Source organism: Manduca sexta, chromosome 13, assembly GCF_014839805.1.
Source record: "Manduca sexta isolate Smith_Timp_Sample1 chromosome 13, JHU_Msex_v1.0, whole genome shotgun sequence".
NCBI classification, from domain to species: domain Eukaryota; kingdom Metazoa; phylum Arthropoda; class Insecta; order Lepidoptera; family Sphingidae; genus Manduca; species Manduca sexta.
Genome location: NC_051127.1, coordinates 6,781,256 through 6,804,690, shown reverse-complemented (window position 1 = coordinate 6,804,690; position 23,435 = coordinate 6,781,256). Strand labels below are relative to the sequence as shown.

The window sequence follows — 23,435 nt, the reverse complement described above, 5'->3', positions numbered from 1 at the left end:
TGTTCATATGTTTCTGGCGTAAAAAGAAGCGCCGCAGCGCGCCGTTTTTTGGCTTGTCAACCGAAACCACGCAACATTTTTCATGCGAAATAATTTTGTAAAACCTTGTATTTTCCTAATAAGTTACTCAGTGACATGTAGTAATAAATGTGCCGCACAAAGTTAAGTGATATTGAAGCCAAGTGTTAGTTTTTAAAGTGTTAAGTACGGTTTTCCCACCGCCGTGACCCGCGAACTCTCAACATGCCTCTGTTGAAAAGGAAAGCCTTCGAGAAATCGACGGCGTCGGAATACCTCCGAGACGACGATGAGGTCTTCCACTGCGAGATCACCGACGAGATATTCAAAGACTACGAGTGAGTTCAACAGAAAACATAATACATCGGCGAATTTTGCGAAATTTCGCTTGTGTGGCTGGAGTTATCTATTGTAAAAGACCGTTGGCATTGTGAGCGCACGGGTCGCGTAACTACGCAAGCGTGACACGATTTTTCGCTATTTCTGTCAATGGCGTCACATTATTTATTATGGTTAAGTATTTATTTTGTTTTAGGGAGTATTGTGAAAGGATCATTCTGGTCAACTCTATGGTGTGGTCATGTATGATGACCGGGAAGAATAACCTCACGTACTCGGAGGCGCTGCAGTCGGAGAGGGCCGCCAGAAGGCAGCTGAAAGACTTCCCCATGGAGTTGAGGATACCCATCCTGTTTCTGGCAGCAAAGACCAAAAGATGTTCTTTTGCTGAGATGGCAGAGGATGTGTTCAACTTTGTGAGGGACAGGTACTTTGTGGGGGAGACAGTGGAGGCTTGCCTGGAGGGAGACCACTGGCAGGAGGCTCACATACTCTCTGTCACTGCTCAGAAGCAACACCCTGACAGGTAATTGGATTTTCTTATTGGTTGTTCTTACATGGCATGGTTAGGATGTCATTACTTAAAAAATGTTATCTACCATGTTTGTAGTTTATTACATATATAATATATACCTATATATAAATGCTGATAAAATCAGTAATATTACTCATAATTAACAGAGATTAGACACTACCACAGTTTATTTATAAAACATTTTGGCTAAAATTAAATAGTTTAATCCAATTATAAGTAAGTCATATTTCTAACATGCAATTATCCTTAAATAGTTATGTCATTTATAGTGGCCTGTCACTATTGGTTACAAGACTACAATCTCTAGTACAATGTTGTTAGCTTTATTTTATAATATTATGCAATATAACATATTTTTCTTACTTTTAAATCTTAAAATTTATTGGGTTTTTAACAAATGTATTACAGAATATAAGAATATATTTATTCAAGACACAAAATACAATACAAACATTCTTAATTCTATATAACATACAAATGGAAATTAATACTATACATTATAAATGAATCCATTTGTTCTATAAATTAATTTAAATAGCCCATTTTAATATATGTAATCTTGGTAAAGTAATATAACAACGGCTGTATAGGCAAATAAGAATATTAAGCCTTTCCTGTATTATATCATCCCACACTGGGCACTGGTCTCCCAAATAAACGGGGTTGATGTATTTGTCTAATAATAAAAGGTATTAATGTGTTTGTAATACATTACTATACTGAATGTAAATAGGTTCAATGAGTTTTCATAGTTAAAACAAATTAAAATAATATTTTTTTATAGAGAAAACATGTATTGTTGGCAGTCTAATGGACTTAGGCAACATTGAGTTTTATATATGTAATATCAGCCCTGTATTTCATACTGTCCCACTGCTGGGCATCGGCCTATTCTACTACTAAGAGATTACGCCTTAGTTCACCATGCTGAGTTGAGTTTTATACATATATAGAATTAGCACCTTTTTCTACTTTTTTTTAAAGTAGTCTCAATTTTTTTAAAAGAAATCCAAGTCCATTATCCTGCTAACTGTAGAACAATTTTTTTTTTTTTTACTTTCCTCACATAAGTAATACGTACAAATATATAAATACAATTTAAATGTGTACTATGACATGAACAAAATATATTAAACAGCTAGAATACAATAAGCTTTTCTTGTTGTAATTTCTATGTGCTTTGTATCCACTATTATTATTAATACTGCTGCAATCCAAAACTTGGACAATAATTATTTTAAAACAACTTTAAATAACAGCTAAAACATTTTAACAAAATAATGAAAATTTTGTTTGATCACAAACAAAGAAAAAATTACTGAATCAGTTTGCACTTTGAAAATGATATGTTTAAAAAATAAATAAATAAATGATCAACCAACAGTCCCAAAAATAGTTCAGCATATTTTACGAGTATATAGTACGAGCTATGTAGGCAGTAAATATATTAAAACCTCATAGGCATTAACAAGGAACTTGAGCTCACGTCAAAAACCATGCAAAAAACAAGTCCACAAAAACATTTTGTCTCCTATCGGGAATCGAACCCGCGTACTCTCGCTTCACACTCGTTAGCACACTGCGTCACCGACAGTTTGTTACGTCATAAGTGGTTTTAAAGGAGTACCTACGTAACTACGCCACAAGTATGCGACTTGATACCGTTGTAGTGCGCATCGTTATATACCAGAGAGATCAAATTAAACTGGTTCTTTAATCTAGCTATGAATCCGGGATATCCCCGCCAAATACAACAGCCCGTAATCTGAAAATGAACAATGATAGGGGACCGTCCTATGATAGTATAATGGTTATTAATTAGAAAAAGAAACATTCTTGCAAATACTGACAAATTGTTAAAAATGAGGCAGTAATTTATATTTCAGATATTGCAATCAAAATCTTCTGGTCGCGTTGTGGGGATATCGCTTCATCTCCTTCTTTTGCACGCGTAGTAATTCCCGATGACGTCATATGTAGGTATTGCGCCTCTTTTCAGTTTCTTGTTATTTACCCCTTCCACCATAATTCAGACATAACTTATTTAATTTTTACCAGATTTTAATAATTCCCTTTGTGTTATAATTTGTATAACTTAAATATTTGATAATAGTAAAGAACAAAAATTAATCCGGTATTATACAGATTGACAAACCATAAAGATGTATATGAATGGACGTACGAAGGTTCGGCTCTCTATTTTCGTAATAATAGTCTATACTGCTGACTCGACCGACGATTGTTGATTCCTGTCTCATTGGTGCGTCAATGGGGGAGAGGAGGTGGGATGGAGCTAGTAACTTTTATGGTGATTAACGCCAAATATGGAATCAGAAATAGTATTTTTTATTGAAGATTTCGCTATTGCGTATAGGTATATTTCATGGCGGGCTTTCAGAGTAAAGGTCAGTTTGCTATTTTCGATGTTTATATCATGTTTAATTTATTTATTTCACTAATGTATTTTGGTGGTTCTTCCCTGAAAGTGATTTCAATCCGTTTTGAATAAAGATCCCAATGTCAATCTTCAATTCAATTCTAAGAATGAACTCATTTGTAAGCATGCAATAAACTGAAAATTTTGAATGTCTCAGTGGCGTAGTTGTAATTGTACAAGGTAGGACTACGACACTGAGGTTCTGGGTTCTAATCCCGGATCAGACGGAAATAATTGTGACTGGGTTTTTCCATCATTTACTCAGTCGCAGCTCGGAGTCAGGAAGTTGACGGTGTGATACCCACGCACCTCGGCAAGCACGTGAAGCCGTTGCTACGTCTGATCTCATACTGGTCATGTCTGATTGTCGTCTCACCGGACTATAAGAGTGAGGAGAGTGCACCTGTATATTGCGCACCCACTTGTGCACTATAATATCTCCTGCGTACTTGGCTGGTCTCCGTTGAGATCGACCGCCATGGCCGAAATTCGACTAGGAAAGAATCAATCAAAAAAATTACTGTTCTGATTGGTCCATTTTCGAGATTGAACGAATACAGCGATTGGAATATTTTCTTCGAAATGCGGGTTAATTAGGTTAAAGCCTATTGTGGATTGATACTATTTTATATTTTTTTAGCGCGATTTACAAGTACCGATAAAACTGTATGGTGTTATCTATTCCCAGAAGTCCGGTCTAGACTACTGTATATCCCCCCCCCCCCCCTACCTTCAAAGCTATAGTAGCGTTTTCGTGTTTATATTAAACCTAAATGTGATATAACAAATTACTACTTATCACAATATCGCGACTTTTTTGAGGTTATCAAAACAGATAAAAATTATACAAATGTAACTTGCTTTCTATTGTTTTTTTATTAACGTACGTCGACTGTGAACTATAGGGTTCGATTACCAGGCAGGTCAACAATTACTCAGATACTCTCGAGTTACTCTGGAATTGAATTTTAGTCTGATATGTTAATACTATCCATATTATATTAAGGGACGAACAAATATTCAGCAATAGGATATAATTGGGTGTCCGGAAATCCGTTTGCATCTTTCTAAATAGTAATTTAGATTTTCCACGTAGGGATCGAAATTTTAACCTTTCACGTCTGACATCTTACGCATAGACTTATGAGGCGATCAGGGAATTGTTATTTTAATTTACAAACATACAATAATATTCAGTCATGCCAAGGTTAAAGTAATTAAAAAAACAATCTATTCAATTCGTACATTTTAAAAGATCGCAAATTACTTCCGATTCTAGCTTGACTAAAGGGTATTATTATTAAACTAGGGTTTGCTCGCTGCTTTGCCCGCGTGTAAAGCCTTGCCCGATTAAAAACTGCCGCAATCATTGCATTAAAGGTGTCCGTAGTAGGCGTGCTATGTGAGTGCCATCTGCGATAAGGTTCATATTTTTCTCACAGGACCAAATTACCGGGTTAAAAATGAGCCTATATGCTTATCCAAAGCACGAACCTTGTCAAATATGAACCATATCCGTTCAAAGGTTTCTTTATTTACCTATAATGTAAACCTAAATATATTCACAAATTTTCCTATTTATAATATTAGTAATTAAACTATGTGAGGTAAGATTATTTACAATAGCGAAAGGTAATATTTTTTGTAATGGAACCCGACACAACATATAGATACTAATATGCATAAATGCGGTATGCAAATAGCGTATTGATATTTATTAGATTCCACATAAATTACGAATGGGAAGCCGGCAAGAATCGAGTCGTATGGACCCTTTGCCACTGATTATTACGACTCCGCACGAGAATTTCCTTGAATAAAATTTCCACTGCATATTTTCCGACATAAAAGTAACCATGGTTTGGTCTAAAACAAACATTCTTATAAATAGAGTTTTAATGATAATAATTGACTCGAATCTCATTATTTCCAGCAAAGCCACGCCCCCCGCAGCGGCGTACGTGTACGAAGTGGAGCAGTTTCCGGACGACCCAGCTGCGTCAGGGCAGGTGGGCACGGCGCCGTTCGACCGCGTGCGCAGGCGCAAGGGGCTCTACACCAGGGACAAGAACCGGCTGTTCCTCAAGCAGTTTGTTGAGCACGGACCTGGCGGCGTCATCGCTATCAAGGTATAAATACAATAACAATAGATAGAACGAATAGTTCACCATTGAAAATATATAACTTCCTACTACTTAAAAAACATTTAAAAAAAGCACTTTACTACTTCTATTATCTATGGATTACAATTAAATACGTAACTAGTGTTATAGTTAAGTACTCACTAAAATAGGATAAGCGCGCGGTCTATACTGGGTAGTGGAGCTCTAGTAACATATCAGATTTTGTGACAATGCTTTAAAATTAAATCGAATTTACATAGATTTCAGGTTTATTAACTGATAGAAGTCCTATTTATGAATGGTGGATGTCATTTCTATATTGCACTTGTTCTCAATTTTCTACATGTTTTAATTTGCTTTTTTCCAATTACAGAAACAAGCTTTGGACAAATACAACATAAACAAAGTAGCATTCGATCAGATATTCACCGGTAATCCGCCAGAGTTCGCGTCCTCCAAAAGGCTGCTAAAGACCAGCCTCTCACCACCTATGTCCAAGAACAATAACAAGCCAGCCTCCGCCGCCAAACTCAAATCCGCGAAAAAACCCAGCCCACATAAGAAAGGACAAGTGACAATGGACAAGTTTGTAAAGAAGACAGATAAAAATGAAGGTAAATTACCAACAAATGCAAGTGCATTTTGATTATTCATCAACATACTTTTTTGTGGGTTTGAAATATACTCCATTTGGTTATTGAATTTTAATCTCACAATGATTCCACAGTTTCACTTCAAACAGAATTTCGTATGTGTCACTTAGCTTGTCAATTTTGCATACATTTATATCATTTTCCAGAACCAAATTTTAGGATTATTACTCTTTCAAGTTTGTCAAAATGTTGTAATTTTCCAGTGGCAAAATCCAAACCACCACCGAACCCAGCAGCGAAGAAGTCAGCGCAAGAGCTGGCGGAGAAGATGCGCAGAGCGGAAGACCAGATGCGACAGCGCAAGGAGGAAGAGAAAGCCAAAAAGAAAGAGAAGACGGCGCGGTTGCAGGCCTACCTGAAAGAGTGGCAGAAAGTCAAGGATGACTTGGACTTAGAGGATCATAAGGTATATTTTTAGTGAACAAAAATGGGCATGAGTATCATTATAAAATACACGATGAAGTCAGGCTCGTTATCAGGGAGTCTGAAATAATCTTAGTGAAAATACAATTATTATCTTTTTCTGGTCACATACTGACGCAACAATGAGGTGGAGCGATATCCCCACCACGCGCCAACTCCTGCATATTGCAATATTTGAAATATTAATTACAGCCTATTCTTTTTCGCACTATTTGCCATTACATACAAAATAATGTACAAAATCAAACATAGGAAAATACATTTTTGCATTGTTTGCAAAATTTGATAACATTGTTGAAATTCTTAATACAACAAGTACTACCTCATCAACAGGTTATACCCAAAGGCATACCGATCGACATAGCCGGCATACCGCAAAACCATTTCGGCGATTTCCTATCAGTGCTGGAGTTTGTGTACATATACTCCGACATCCTGAAGACGAAGGATGTGTTCCACAACCAACTGGACTTGGAGACGTTCAGGAAGGCCCTGATATCTAAAGAGCATGCTGGTGTCTTCAGCGATCTGCTGCAGATGTTTCTTACTACAATATTCTCACTGCAAGAGGACGAGGCAGAGGAGTATAATGAGAGTGGAGGGATACAGTTGTCTCACGGTATGTTGGAGTTATTGTTTAGATTAGGTGTGTATTCTGAGCAGCAGGTGGATGAGAATGGAACTTGACCTGCACCTCCATACTACTTGTGTGAAAGTATTGTATGTATTTCGTAGTCAAATGGGGAAAAACTTGCGTAAATAATTTTTTGTGAGGAATAGCGTTTGTAGGCTGGACTTAGATTTATCATTAATGTGCCTGTAAAATAATTTTCATTATGAATTATTTGCGTATTTCATGGTCGTAAATATATTTGTAAGTTTATTTAAAATTTTCAGAAGACAAACGCATGGGTGCCGACATGGGTCTCGCGAAAGCTGTGGAGTTAGCGACGAAGGCCAGCAAATGGTCACAGACGTACCTCGGCACGCCGCTCAGCAAACTGCCGCTGGACCCCACCACTGTTAGTGAAGTGTTAAGGTTGGTACTAAATAAATACAGTACTATTTATAAAGGTGTTTGAATATTTTTGGTACTTGAATGCATCACTATAGAAACTCGATGTGATAAGTTATATTCTGGATTTTGAGGGTGAATATCCAGAGACATGTGACCTCATCATCATGATTTGCAGACTGCACCTGCTGTCGTCCGGCGCGACGGGCGGGTCGCGGTGCGCGTCGTGGCGCTACCAGCAGCGCGGCGGCTACACCGGGCTCGACGACGCCGGCCTGCGCCTCCGCCTCGCGCACCCGCGCCTGCTACGCCGGCTTGCGCACACGCACGCCGCCGACCTGGCGCTCGGTGCGTTAAACATAACTACTTACACACCTATGAAATACATACCATTACCTATATATTAAGTACTACACATTGTTTAAGGTTATAGCTTAAGGTCCATTTTTCATACATTTTGTTTCACCTTTAATCTGGGTAACTAAACAAGTATTGACAAGTAAAGAATTTAAATCACTAACTAGACGTGAATTTGGACCTTAAGCTATAACCTTAATATAATATATTTATCTTTATTAAGTATTAATTTCAATGGTACTTTACTACATCTATCATACAATAAATAAACATGACATTACTTAGTCTGGCCATAAATACTGTTACACTTAATTATAAAAAAATATTACATTTGAATTTCGAATCTGTCATTTTTATACGATTGTTCATTGTGTTTTCTCATTTTGGCGCCAATACATTGTAAAATATTTTGCGATATTAAAATGGTGTGGGGTGATAAAGAGAACCGAATCGCTGTGATAGCATTACACAAAGTAGGTATGGAGCCAAATGCAATTTTTAAAACTCTCCATACACTTGGTATTAGTAAAATGTTTGTGTACCGGGCTATTAATAGGTACAATGAGACCTCCTCTGTTTGTGACAGAAAAGATCTGGCCGTCCACGTAGTGTTCGTACGAAAAAGGTGGTCAAAGCAGTAAGGAAAGAATTCGAAGAAATCCTGTCCGAAAGCAAAAGATTTTATCTCGGGAAATGAAGATAGCACCTAGAACCATGTCGCGTATTTTAAAAGATGACTTAGGACTTGCAGCCTATAAGAGACGCACTGGCCATTTCTTAACTGATAATTTAAAGAAGAATAGGGTGGTAAAATCGAAACAACTACTGAAGCGGTACGCAAAGGGAGGTCACAGAAAAATTTTGTTTACGGATGAGAAAATTTTTACAATTGAGCAACATTTTAACAAACAAAATGACCGTATTTATGCTCAAAGCTCTAAGGAAGCTTCCCAATTAGTCGACAGAGTGCAACGTGGACATTATCCGACTTCAGTGATGGTTTGGTGGGGTGTTAGCTATGAAGGAGTGACTGAGCCATATTTTTGTGAAAAGGTATCAAAACATCGGCACAAGTGTATCAAGATACCATTCTTGAGAAGGTAGTTAAGCCCCTTAACATCACCATGTTCAATAACCAAGTATGGTCCTTCCAGCAAGACTCGGCGCCGGGTCATAAAGCTCGGTCCACGCAGTCTTGGTTGGAATCGAACGTTTCGGACTTCATCAGAGCTGAAGACTGGCCGTCGTCTAGTCCCGATCTTAATCCGCTGGATTATGATTTGTGGTCAGTTTTAGAGAGTACAGCTTGCTCTAAACGCCATGATAATTTGAGTCCCTAAAACAATCTATACGATTGGCAGTGAAGAATTTTCCCATGGAAAGAGTGCGTGCTTCTATTGATAACTGGCCTCATCGTTTAAAGGACTGTATTGCAGCCAATGGAGACCACTTCGAATAAGCTTTTTATATTTTTAATTGTTTTATATTTATGTATTAAACTGACACACTGTAAAAGTAATAAATGTTATTTGCAGTTAACAATTTTCTTTTTTCTTTATTACAATATTTATGGCAAGACTAGGTATATACAATGATTTTACCACACTGCCGATCCCACCATAGCATTGAAAAGCAATGTAAATAATAAGTGTTATTTTTTTTTCAGATGACAAGTTTCTGATTCTGCAGTGCCTGATGAACCAGATCCTGAGCTACGCAACGGTGCGTGACGTCATCGAGGAGAAGCTCGAAGAGCTGAAGAACAACAAACAGGCGCTTCGGATGCTGCAGGTTGGTTATAAATGAGGTTCCTATCATTAAGAGTTTATGGTAAATTTTTAGCTTCTGAGGATTTTATAGGAATATGAGCATTGTTGTGACAATGTTATTTGTGACAGTATACTATCCATTCATTCTATAAACTTTTTAATAAGTACTTCCGCCTACTCACAGATAAACGAACGCAAGCGTGAAGCCCAAGTTTTAACCGCTCGCCAAGAGCTAAAGAAAGAAGCGGCGGCCAAGAAGGAAGAGAATAAACTGACTGGCGAGAAAGCACGCGCGGTAGACGAGCAGCTGCGAATTGATACAGAGAAGTTAAATGCAGAAAATGAGGAGAAGAAGAAAGAGTATGAGAAGAAGTTGAAGGAGCTGCAGACAGGACTGTTCGACTACTCCTCTTATCTTGGTGAGTTGGTCGGTACTTGTTGGCAGTTGAAATGTGTTTATTATGTTTATTGTTTGTTATATTGTTTGTTCCTAATAGCCTATCTCTAAATAATAATAATGTCCACAAGAGATTTTGACGTAGTAAGGTATAAAAATGTAAGATGTTAAGTTTCTGTACTTAATGATAACTAGAATATAACAATACACATCGATAACACATTCATTACTAACTGATTGAACTAGAAAACTCAATGTTTCCACTGTCCAGACCAACCCTCACATCCAACAGTCCTACGTCTTACGCAAATCTTCCGGCAAAATGATGAAAGTATTTGAATCCTTATTACATATCAACTATGTTTGTATGTATGGCATTGTGTCAGGCATGGACCGCGCGTTCCGGCGCTACTGGCTGAACCAGGCCGTGGCGGGGCTGTTCGTGGAGGCGGGCGCCGAGCCGCGCGGCCGCTGCAGGGACAAGCCGCTGCCCGCCGCGCCGCCCGCCGCCGCCGGCGAGGACACGCTCGCCTACGTCACCAGGCTCTTCGAGACTGAGAAGGAGAGAGGTGCGCATCGACAACGAATCATATTTAATTCTAAATTAAATTAATGAAATAACTTTAGGCCACTAAATCATATTGATTCTATCTCTATTCACTGCTTATTGCACTCATAATAACATATACAGAGGTACCGCTTCGTTTTGATTGTATCTTGCTATCAGTAAATTAGTTACAAAATGATTACTTACTACCACCTGTATTATTATTTCAATATTATATTCTATTCAGGTGGCAGCGATAAAGAGAACGACTCAGCTGCCAACTCACGCGGCAACTCGCCAAAGAAGCCATTGGCGAACATGAACGGGATCTCGCAGAAGATGAACGGCTTCGATTCGACCAGCCAGCAGCTGCTTGTGTGCAGCGGGGACATAGCTACTTGCTGTGTGCACGGGAAGGTGTGTTAAGTCATTTAGATGTTGATAATTGTGTTAATAGAGATCGATTTTGACGACTGTGTTGTAGCGTTTGTTGTATTGTGTCTTTGATAAATTACTCAGCTTTATTATGTCCCAGATCTCAGTATTAAAATCGTTCGTCGTGGTCTCGTCTTAACTAATAAATTAAGAAAGCCATGTTGATGTCCCAAGTCGATTGAATCAAATTTAATTTCTAGCATGATAACCGATAATTATGGAATTTCAATCAATCTCATGCAGTTTATAATTCAATGCTCTCAGCGACCTCGTAACTCCCAGGCTAAAGGTTTTACAAATCAATCTAACTTCCTCCACATCATTAACGATTAAAAAAACACCCCATGACTTCCAATGAACCCACAGTAACATTTCTCTTCTTTCAGCACGACCGTCCACAATGGTGGGTGTACCACACAGAGGAGCAGATCGAGTCCCTCATCCAGTCGCTGAACAAGCGCGGCTTCAGAGAGAGTGAGCTGCGACAGACCCTCGAGCTGGACAAGGACAACATCGTGCAGTATCTGAGGAAGTGTCCGGTTCATCTGTTGAACGCTGATGCGGCTCCGGTGAGGAACAGGAACTAATAGTAGTGTCCTTAAGCCTAACTTCACTACGGCCTGAAGTTGGTCACTACACAATGAATTCTCTACTCCGTAATCAAATTACCACAATATGTCGCGACCACTGCCTTCGTTTCGTCCAGATTAACGCTATAACTAATGATATTATGTGTTAGTGACGCCAATCGTGTCTAATTTCAGACTGCCTTCTATTTTAGTATAAGGAGGATTATGTAATTTTGTTTCATAAGTATGATATAAATTTATTATTTAATTTTATTTTGAGTAATATGTATATTCACATTGAACCATAAATAAATAACCTCCCGCTCCCCACCAGGCTCCACCAGCCCCCTCGCATCACTTCACGCGCCGCAAGCAGTTCCAGCCGTCGCTGAACATTCCGCCGGATTGCTCTCTCGGTGAGGCGCTAGAGCTGTCTCTCAGAGATCACATCCTGGAGTTGGAAGAGAAGATCTTCCACGGATGTTTGGGAGCGCTTAAAGTTAAGGTGAGTTTCAGTGAAGTTCAGTGGTACTAATAATAATTTAGCAAAGGTTTAAGGTTGATTTTTAAAACAAGATACAAAAATATGACCGATTCAATTTATTAACTTCAACTAAATAGTTGCAAAAATTCTCCTTGTAGTCAATATCCCGTCTATGTTAACTGCTACCATACAATGGATATTGTGACATTTTATGGTCCTTCGAGCGGGATGTTTTAAGTTCAACTAAAACAATTTGTAAACTAAATAAACCAAGGTCTTCAACATTCATGACAATCTTGTATAACCTTAAATAAAACCGTACAATGAACACATTACTTGCCTCCAGGACCGCGAGGCGTGGCGCGGCACGATAATGCTGCGCGGGTACGACAAGCAGGCCGAGTACCTCACGTGGGGGCCTGACCAGATGTACCGGGACGACTACCATCAGCCCAACGGAGTGCTCAACATACCGGAAGGTCATTTCAACACTTTATTTTATCTTTTAATTCGGTCAGGTAGACTGAATATAGAATCGTAAGCTTTATTGATCTGTGTTATTTCAATGTATGTCATTGCATTGTTTTCGTTTCTAGATATTTTTGAAACATGATTAATGGAAGGTGTTCGTTATTAAGGAACACAGTATAGCAAGAAATTGTCATTATTCACTTTTCATTTTCTTAAAATTCTATCCAACTTACTATAGAAGTAAATCTCTTTGTATCTCATTCATCTATTGATATTATCTCTTCCCCAACAGACATAGAAGAGTCGGATATGAAGTCGATACCGATTAACAAGTACCGCGACCCCGGGTTCTACCTGGCGCCTACGGAGCTCAACGGCGTCAAGTCGGAGCCGGAGGCGGGTCCGAAGGCGGACGTGGTGCGCGGGCTGGCGTGCGCGCTGCTGCAGGTCTCGCAGGCCATACACCACAAGTACCTGAGGAGGCCGTTAGGTAACGTACTTTTAATAAATTATTACCCCCATGAAAGGCCTGAATTCTGACTGTTTTCGCTGGAGCTAAATGACAACAAGGAAGTGGAAACTAATCTATGGCTACCACGCGTTTCTGTTATTAATCACTTTGTCAACATCGGCCAATGTCTTGAAAACCAACAAATTATATCGGGCGAATTATATATGAATTTGCTTCTAAAATTTTTGTGGTCCTTCGAACCGGATGTAAATGTAATTTTTTTAAATATCGATGGCTCTTACTGTAAAGCATCATAATTTTTATCAAAAAAAAATTATTCTAATATTTTACAATTTAGGTCTTGACGAGAAAGAGCGCAAAGAACGCGAAGCCAAAAATAAATCCATGGATCTCGAAGCGCTGGTCCGCTGGGAGGTGTCTCTCATGGAGTGCCGCAGCTTCGCGCAGGTCGCGCTGCACCTCATGACCCTGGACTCGTCCGTGAGCTGGTCCGCCAGCGTGCTGCACGCCAGCTGCCGCCTGTGCCGCAGAAAGACCGACCCTGACTCCATGCTGCTGTGCGACGGGTGTAATAAGGGACATCATCTATATTGTCTGAAGCCGAAGCTTACAGTAAGTTTAGTACCGACTTTAATGCACGTGATCATTAAAGTCTAATTGAATATGCAATTTCGAAAAGGGCATATGTCCGAGAATGTAAAAAATTTTCGAAATGGAAATTTTTCAAAGTAGTGCAAAAAAATTAAAATTTATTTTTGGGTTCAATTAGCAATAAACAATTACAGAATTGTTGTTATTTTGTGCCCTATTCGAAATAGCATAATATTCAATTATAGTCAGGCACTCGCCGCTGTTGTGATTGTCAGTTGAGTCCCATGTACCGACGGACTGCATACCGATGAGGCTGTTGCGGTAGCGATTTGAGGTAATGCCTTGTGGTATCTTGGAGCCGCCTTTAATGCGTCAACGGAGGCTGCAGCGGGGGCGTAGGTACGCCAACTTGCATAGCAGGATGGTAGTCCATATATAATTTTGTTCAAGACTATCACAGCTAACTTCAACTGTTTGTAATTTAGAGTAATTAATATATTTAACTTTATTTCACGCTAACAGTCTGGCTTGCCAATCAAGGTAATAAGTATAAGTAATTATAGGGAGGAATAAATGTTTATTTTACTGTTTTCTTTGTCATGGTGACTGCTTTAGTTTTTATGTTGAGTGCTTGACCACTGACAAGTGTAGCTTTATTAATGACGATGTGCTTATTGTTCATATAAAATGTAGATATAATATTTATATGTATTTCGTTCTGACAGTTTCGTTTTGCATTGTCTATCTCTATAGAAATGTTATCAATGTGTATCTAAGCATTTTCCTATTTAATATTATTATTATTTATTGGCAATTCATTTTAAACATGATAATTGTGTGAACAGAAAGTTCCTGACGGCGATTGGTTCTGTGATGTATGTCGGCCTAAAGAGAGAACGCCTAGGAAGCGGAGGAAACTGTTTTCAGAGGAGGATATCGAGGAGGCAATGAACAGGTAAGTTTTATATACAGGTTAATTTAAATAAATGATTAGGAGGCAAATTTTATTTTCTATTATAAAATATTATGCCAATAATAATTATACATAAAAATGTACCAACCTACAAATTATCCAAAAATAATTAATTAATATTTACCACATAATTAATCCAAATTATACTGTTCAGCAAAACCACAATGATCTAGTTATACCTGACAAAAAAAGTATGTGTGAACCAATCCACACATTGTTTTTATACATAAAAAAATCCAGGTATAACAAATAACAATGTATGTTTAAAAGTAGTAGCTAGTTTTGTATGGTCACAAGTGAGTGTGTCCGTGTGTGCAGTTCGTCGGAGAGCAACATCGACAGCGGCGTGTGCGGCGCGTGCGGCTCGGGCGGGCGGCTGGCGGCGCGCTGCGGCGCGTGCGGCGCGCGCTACCACGCCGAGTGCGCCGCGCCGCGCCCCGCGCGCGCCGCGCGCCGCTGGCTCTGCGCCGCCTGTCTCAACCCCGCCAGAGGTACGCTCACACGCACACACACATTTCAACTAATACTGATATACTGTGTTTATGTTATATATAATCTTTATGTAACTGACGGACAGTGCTGGTAAGGATGGTTGTTTTTTATTAAAATTTTGAGAATAAATTGCCTCATTTTCATAGACTAGTGTATTTTTAAATTATGCTATTCAAATTTGCAACCTTTCCTAAAAATGGTATAATAAATTGATATTGGTAAATATAATGAGAGAAATCTTAAAAATAAAGTCATTCCAATCAGTAGTAGAATCACATATTTTTTTTAACATTTCACTCCAAGTACTTAGAACACCAAAAAGGTTCTCCAATTTTTGTAAAGAATTATACACCTTAATCCCACCATAACACTCAGAAACAAGCTAGTAAGTCTCCATTGCCTTTCAAAATAATTTTTAAACCTAAAATGGCAACTACACCCCTTACATTAAGTATGACCGTAGTATTAGCGTATAATGAGCTGTAATATGTTGGTAGCGGTGCACGCGGTGCGTCGCTGCGCCGCGACCGCGCTGTCCAACATCCACCAGTACACTCGCGCCCTACACAACGAATCCGGTGCGTCGCACTATCCTCGTATCGCTCTCTCGCTCCCACCTCAGCTTTCAGTCATGTATCACGCATGTTCTCACACTATCTGTCTCTGTCATTCATGTATTAAAACGCAGGTTTTTTCATCTAGATTGGCTTGTTCTTGGCCCATTTTTTGATCACTCGCTTTTCATATTAAGATAGTTCGTAGTACATAACATGGTGGCTTCCGCATAACCTTCTGTATTATCTTTCCATTTACTCTAATTCTCCTCCTCTTTGCTCTTTACCAACTCACACGCCGTTATTTTCCAGCCCTTTTATCTTCTTTCTCAATCTAAGAAGCCCGCTTTAAAGCATCATCTGCTTATAATATGCACTAAAAAGCGCTAGACGTTCAAACATCATGACTGCTTCCAAATCATTCTTCCAGCCTTCTTGCAAGCTAGGCTTCACTAACTAAGGGAAGGTTTATTTGCCAGACATGAGTAACTATTGGCTACTAAAGCCTTATTAGAATTGCATTTCCCTCGCACTTCAAGTCAGAACTATCGTCCTTCTATTTTAGAATATGTATTAACATTACTGTTAAATCTAGATATTCATAAAGTATAGTGATGACCAATTGCTACTCAATCATTCAATTATGTTTTGGTATGTGAGACTAAAATAGTTACTCCTGGTCACATAATAGGAATATGATTCCCAAGGCCTGTAATTATTCAAGATAGCTAAAACTAAGAATGTAGCAAAGACCTTTTTTTTAAGTTATATTTATGGAAATCATAATAATAAGGTCATAGTCATACATCATAGCCAATATTACCACAGTATTTATTGGTGGGCATTGTAATGCTTTCAGTTATTACTTGAAGTATAATGTGGTTTTAAATATTAAATATTAATTTAATTTATTAACATATTTTTTTTTACTTTGACGTGTGATCACGTCTTTTATATATGTAGTTACGTGTTATAACGTTATTTGTTCAATTCATTATTATATTCAAATCAACATGAACCATTCTGGTCAGTGTTTTTCTTCCTTGCCAGTGTATTGTATGATGCATATTTTTCGAGCAAAGTCTAAAACTATAAAAGCGGGAACTTAACTATATAGACAATCAACGTTGCTAAACTAAATTCTGCATCAGTGCTCATCTTACTTGGCTACACGAGGAACATATGGCTCAAACATTAAGCAATTAATATACAATGCCATCTCTTATCGGTTTTGGTGTACTAACTGTCACATCTTTCATTTAACTATAAGTCTAACGAGTATATTCATTTACAGAGTCCGACGACAGTGAATATAACACAGCATTAGTGAAGTTCAAAACTCGCAAGTCGCGCGGCAGCACGGAGCCCTCGCCTGTCATGAACGGACACAGCGGGTCCGGCAAGAAGAGGGGCAGGAAGTGAGTGTGAAAAATATAATCCTGTGGTTATTTTATGGCCAATTTTTATAAACGAAGTTTAAATTTTTGACCTGATTCTTAGAATGAAGCCATCAAATAAGCTATTTGCAAGAATGTCTAAACGAACTTTGTTTCTAACCGACCTCAGAAATAGCAAGAGGTTCTCATAATAGGGTCATTTTTGGCATAAATTAAAAGGCCATTGGGATAGTTTATAAAAAATGGTGTTTGACGAATGACAACGTGATGACGTCTATATACGTCTTATGATTTTAATGTATCGTTTTGTTTACAGACCCAAAGATCACAGCTCCAAAGAGTCGTTAACGAATGGCGTACATGGTGAGTACTGCGTTTATTATACACATAAAATACACAAAAACGTCTTTTATCCCCGAAAGGGTAGGCAAAACTCCAGAGTACGTTTAATACACAGAGGCGTACTTGGATGGTAATAGTAACAAATCGTAAGACGTACTAATTAAACAAAGACGCGCGTTGCTTTTATACGAGAGGTATGGTGTGACACAACGTTCTCGCACAACTACGCACGTGCACTTACATAGCTGCACAAGTGTGTGTGTCCCAACACAGAGGCGCGACCGGTGCGCGCACTTTTTACCACGTGTATTCCGTCCCAAGATGTGATAGGGGAAGAGCTTATCGCCATATCGAGCATAAATTTCAGACTCCATGCTGATAACTGAATAAAAAAACCCAATATAACTTTGACCTACCTGCGGTTCAAACCCTCGGGTTGCAGTTGTACCATAGTACAATTACGCCGCCGAAATCCCTCAAGTGCCATCTCGCTAAAGTTTAGTTAGTAAGTTCTTGCACTAATATATTGCGGAAAACTTTTAGATGCGTTTATTCAGCAATATTTCAATAGTTTTACATACATGAGATTTGCCGCAAGTCCTGCAAGGTTTAACATTTGTAGAGACCAACTTTCCGTAATTGTCTACAATAAATATCGCTTACGAAAGATAACTTTGCAAGTTTTCTTACTGATCTAATCTTTGTTGCAAAGGTTAAATTGCTTCGGGGAATCATTAACGATTAATGTCGTTTCTATTCATCCCACTTCACGATGCCATATCGTTTTATATTTCTGATTATCAGAGGAGCCCCGCTCGGCGAAGAAGCGCGGCCTCAGGTACGAAGAGGTGGTGATCCACGTGGACGCGCTGGAGCAACTCGTCCGCGACGTCATGAAGCACAAGGACTGCTGGCCCTTCTACGAGCCGGTCTCTGTTGAAGATGTATGTACTACTAGCTTGTTTTGACTGTATTTATGATTATAAATCTAAATATTTAAATTCGAGTGCCACTCACTCGAATTTAAAACTCGACTTCCGGTTGGTAAATATATCTTAGCAGTTCCATTTACAGGGCCATTTTGACATTGCGTTAATAATAACCACATAAACCACATACGCCAAAAATGACGAATTATAAATATTTTCACCAAAAATCCCGATTTTACTTATTGATTTTTCGAAGGATTCAAAAGTTTCCAACAACTCATTAACTTGCAAATCGAAGCTTTCACACTGCGTCCGCTGGCACCAAACAACTACTGCCGCCCACACACAGGTGTGACCGAATCGAAAAGGTGATAAATTTTAGCCAACGGCTGGACCTAACCCTAACACTATGTACACTCTTTACCAATATACTAACGTAAGCCCCGCGGTGGTCTTCTTCGGCGTATTAAGCTGTTGTTTTCGACTCAATTGTCCTGCAATCCGTACACCTGACTAGTATGATTTCAACATTGATAGGGTGTGGTTATGTACGGAGTGGCGCTCATAATATAAGAACTCGAGTCTAAGTGTAAACCTGGATGTGAATAAAAAATATTAGTCACATAAGCAAAATTATTTGTTGTTCAAGTAAATAAAGAAGTTATACCAGTGACGTTTAAGTTGCTAATATATTTCAACTATGCTCATGCTAACACAGTCTAAACTAAGCTTTAGAGAAGACTATAGGTGCCTCTGGTAATGTGGCTGGTTAACCAAACCAAACTCCCTCACAGGTGCCAGACTACCTGGACGTGATCGAGCAGCCTATAGACCTGACGACGATGAAGCACAAGCTGGAGACGGGCGAGTACTCCACCGACGAGGAGCTGCTCTACGACATGGCGCTCGTCTTCCACAACTGCTACACCTACAATAACGACGCGCATCCTGTTGCCAAGTGAGTCTGCACTCTCTTTCTTTCTCTCTCTGTCGGTTCTTGTCACAGTAAAGTAACTCCAATGCACCTGATGGTAAGTGAAGTGGCGTTGCGACATATCGTTGTCGAGAGGTGATTATCCCTTGTCAGTCTAAACAATAACCTGACCGACCTGTGTAGGTCGCTCGCAAATTATATTATCGTCACTAATTTTTTTCTCAACAATAATTTTTTTACATCTGTTTGAGATCTCTTGCATCTTCTTCCTAATTAGTTTCTGTTGCATTTTTCTCATCTCTTTGTAGTCAAAGTTGTCCCCTCATGTTGCATCTCTCTCCCTCTCGCTCTATTTGTCTCCTTTTCACCACTCTCTATATACTAATAACAATGTCTCTAAACAGGGCTGGTTATCGCCTAGAAAAATACGTAACAAAGCGCCTCACTGAGCTGGATCTTCCTGCCATGCCGAACTTGAATCCCTCCGAAGAGGGCTCCAAGCAGGACACATCAGAAGAAGAAGGTCCCAAGTCAAAACGACCTAAAATGAAGTGACAGGTGGTCGCCCCACCATATCTTGGTGACTATATGTTTTACTGACAGGAAATTGTGCAGTGTTGTTGATTAATAAGGTTTAAAATTGATTGTACAAGATGGAAGAACAGTGCACAGTGATGAAAATTGTTGCTTATTAATTTAGGATGTGATTAAAGCTTGAGGAAGGCACATGCTAAATATATCGTAGTGTTGTGGGTAGTAAGGTTTAAATTTGCCGCAAGGTGTTATGTGATTGCTCTGTAAGATTAGATCCGAAGAATTAAGTGTTTAGATTAAGGCGTGATGGAAAATAATCCTGGCTGTTAGTAAAATCTGGATTGTGAATGATATAAATTTACAATGTTTGAAATTCTTCAGTATGTCAATTGTATTATAAAATATTGTATAGATTGGTAACCATAACTCAGTCACAAGATTGCCTTAGTTTACAATGGAATACTGTTTAAAAATCATAGATCTATTTAAAAATGCTGCGTAAACTCACACTCATTAATATTAAAACCTAGTATTCCATACCATAGACTGAATTTAAAAAAATAGGACTGGCTTAAAAGACTACTAACTACGGACAAAAATAGATTAGGTGATATGCTTTTTACAGAGCAATCATGCTATAGCTCATAATGTACCAAAAATAAAAAAAAAATGCTTTTACAAATACCGCGATATTTGCTGTTGATCGGCATATAAGTTCTTAAATAAAATATATCTCATTTGAAAAACACTCTTATATCCTACGTTTTAAGACGTAAATTTCTTTTGGTTGCAAATATGTATGACTGCTTTTCGCGTACGGAAATATCATACTTGATTTACGCTAGTTTGGGTTGTTTTTTCGTCGTTGCAATAGGGTATTTGACACAACTCATATAGAATCTAACACAGAACGATAAGATTTAAAATTTCGGTAGAAGCGGTAAGCGTCAAGAAACGAACGAGCAAAGAAGCGCAATACGCGCACGTGACGTCATCGGGAATTATGACCCGTGCCAAAGGAGATGGAGCGATATCCCCACTAGGCGCCCACTCCTGCATATTGCAATATATGGAATATAAATTCCTGCCTCATTTCTCACCCAATTTTAATGCAGTTTTCCACGAAAGAGCCTCTCATTCGTACCATTTGCTGTTAAATACAGAATAATGGACAAAATGCCCTATTTACAATGACTATGTAATATTATATTCAAGTCTGTGTATTTCGTGTTTGTACAGAAAATTTGTAGTAGCTTTCGTGATTTTGATATGTGAAGTGAATGGATAGAAAAAAAATAACGAACTGACACACACACTCACTGATTTAAAAAGTTGATTAACACGGAATACACCTACCCTCTTAATATTAATGTAATACGTGCTAAAATTAGAAACAATTTCCCTAACAGCCACAAGACTTGGGCACTTGATAGGTATCCATTCACTTAGGTAAAATATAGAATTACGATGAAAATTCATGCAATGTACAAAAATTAAGTTATCGGCTGGTGTATAAAAAATATTTTGCGCTGTTAAAAATTAATACATTTAACATTCATTGATCCCATTATCATTAATTTAGAATGTAGATTACGATTTCGTTCATCACCGATTTTTATATGAGCCGAATTGACAATGCTTAATGTATTTAGATGGTTTAAAATATTATATCTAACCAACTTGTAAGATAAATGATTGTCTACGTTCGAATGTACAAATATGTATCACAAAACAACTTGATATTACGTTTTCATTAGAATAAAACAGTTAACGAATTAGTATAGTCTATGGTAAGATATTTTATACTGAACAGTAGATGTCGATAGAATTTTGATTATTCCATAGATTAAATTCAGACTGCCATTTTGCGACACGATTGTATCTACGGTGACGTCACATAATGGTAATCTCAACGAGTAGTGTCGGTTTTAGTAGCCATAAAGGTATTGCCTCTGTTACTTCAATGCGGATACTGATATCAAACTTTAGTTGGTATTTTGCTGTTGGGTAGAAGCTCCGACTTAAACATGAATAATCGAAGAAAATCAGCGAAAAGGAAGTATCAGTTACATACAATTTGCTTTACGTTAATTATTGGTGTGGATCTTTAGGAATTCCGAGACGTTCCCAAATATCCTTCGTAATCTAAAGCTGGTCTTGTATGTATATTTGATTGATCTAAGGATTGTAATTACTGCGCACGGACATAGAGTTAATGATTGTTATAATAATGATGTTGATGGCAGAACTGTAATGTTATGTTGATATTTTAATTTTCTAGCAGTAATACACCTCTCCTCAGAATTTGCAGTCCCATGTAATTTTTTAGCATTATGACGGTTATAATGATTTCCAAATGTTAGCGTGTTGTTTTTAATATTCATAATTTGTATAAAGTTAGTGTAATGTTGTAAGTGTTGTGGCAGTTAGTCGAAGTCGATTGCAGGTAAAGTTCAACGAAAATGCATGATAAACAAAATTTACTTTTTTGATAAATTTGTATTCGGAATATTAAATATCGATAAAATGTATCGACTTCGTTAACGGCCGCTATCGTGTCACCACCGCAGGCGGCCGCCGAGGCCGCAACGTGCCTGCATTTAGCGTCGAACCTCAATAGATACACTAGAATATAATCGTTTAGATTTACTTGTGTAATGATGCTCGCGGATTTTGTAAAATCGTTTTACGTAAAATAATATACGCATTAAAATACAAAATTGTCGTATCAAAACCATTGCATTTCCTCTCGATATTTTATGATCAAGTATCGATGTTTCTGACGCAATTTATCGATAGTAGTGAAGAGATCCGCGCGCATCGCTTTCGTTATTTGATCAAGGCTTGTGTTTGCCTACTATTAGTATTGTTATAATAGTTAGACATAAAAATTTGTTTAGTTTTTAATTTAGTTGTTTAAATCTGTAGCGTGTAAGATGGCGATTGACTTTTCCTGTGTGTACTCAAAATCAGCGCGCAACGCAAACGCACGGTTACGTTTTGTTTACAAAATTTTATTTGTGATTCGTTTTTTTTTTGGTTTTTTGTTCTGTCATTTATTTATTTTTTAACTCCGAGGCGTGGGCCTTTCGTGTTACTATTTTTTGGTCGATAGGACTATGGATCGTCACATGGAGTTATCAATGATCTAAACCAAACACTTAATAAAAAGTTTTTTTTATTGTAAAAATGTCGATACGGTACACATTAGTTTGCGCTTCGTTAAAGCTTTTTCATAAATTGCTTATGAATCATTGTATGGTAAATTGAGCGCTACATAAGTTCATCAATCAGTAAAAGCAAGAGTTTACAATTAATATCGACATTCTACGATTGTACCAAAAATAACATTGAAATGATCATGTGGCGGTCTGGGCATCGTGTAATGGTTCCAGTGCATTCCCGGGCGCGCGGCGCAGCTCTCACGCGTCGATTGTGTCCGCGACTATTTATTCAATGTAATTTATTAGTTTTGTATTTAATTTATATTGTAACGAATAAAGCAAACAGTACCGCAATGTTTGGGTTTTATTTTTTGTTTTGTCTTACAATATCTATCGCAATTTTGCCATTTATGACAGCCAATTTCTATAAACATTCACAATTTCGCTAATCAATGAAGGGAATAACTGATTAAAGTATATC

General features: G+C 38.1%; 1 protein-coding gene across 2 annotated transcripts; it reads left to right on the top strand.

Moving 5' to 3' along the window:
- Positions 1-2: 2 nt before the first annotated feature.
- LOC115449553 (bromodomain adjacent to zinc finger domain protein 1A) lies at positions 3-23,308 on the top strand. Of its 2 annotated transcripts, XM_037438098.1 has the most exons (25): positions 3-356; positions 554-883; positions 5,263-5,458; positions 5,826-6,066; positions 6,309-6,511; positions 6,862-7,147; positions 7,426-7,567; positions 7,722-7,891; positions 9,567-9,691; positions 9,854-10,088; positions 10,453-10,635; positions 10,861-11,030; positions 11,435-11,617; positions 11,952-12,122; positions 12,448-12,580; positions 12,865-13,062; positions 13,382-13,656; positions 14,481-14,590; positions 14,927-15,099; positions 15,598-15,678; positions 16,949-17,072; positions 17,368-17,414; positions 18,198-18,337; positions 19,117-19,280; positions 19,661-23,308. In XM_037438098.1, the coding sequence occupies exons 1-25, from the start codon at positions 244-246 to the stop codon at positions 19,809-19,811; spliced, it is 4,344 nt and encodes a 1,447-aa protein (XP_037293995.1). In that variant the 5' UTR covers positions 3-243; the 3' UTR covers positions 19,812-23,308. The 2 variants fall into 2 exon arrangements, with proteins under 2 accessions (XP_037293995.1, XP_037293996.1); XM_037438099.1 differs by lacking the exon at positions 15,598-15,678 and having other exon boundaries at positions 244-356.
- The last annotated feature ends 127 nt before the right edge of the window (positions 23,309-23,435 follow it).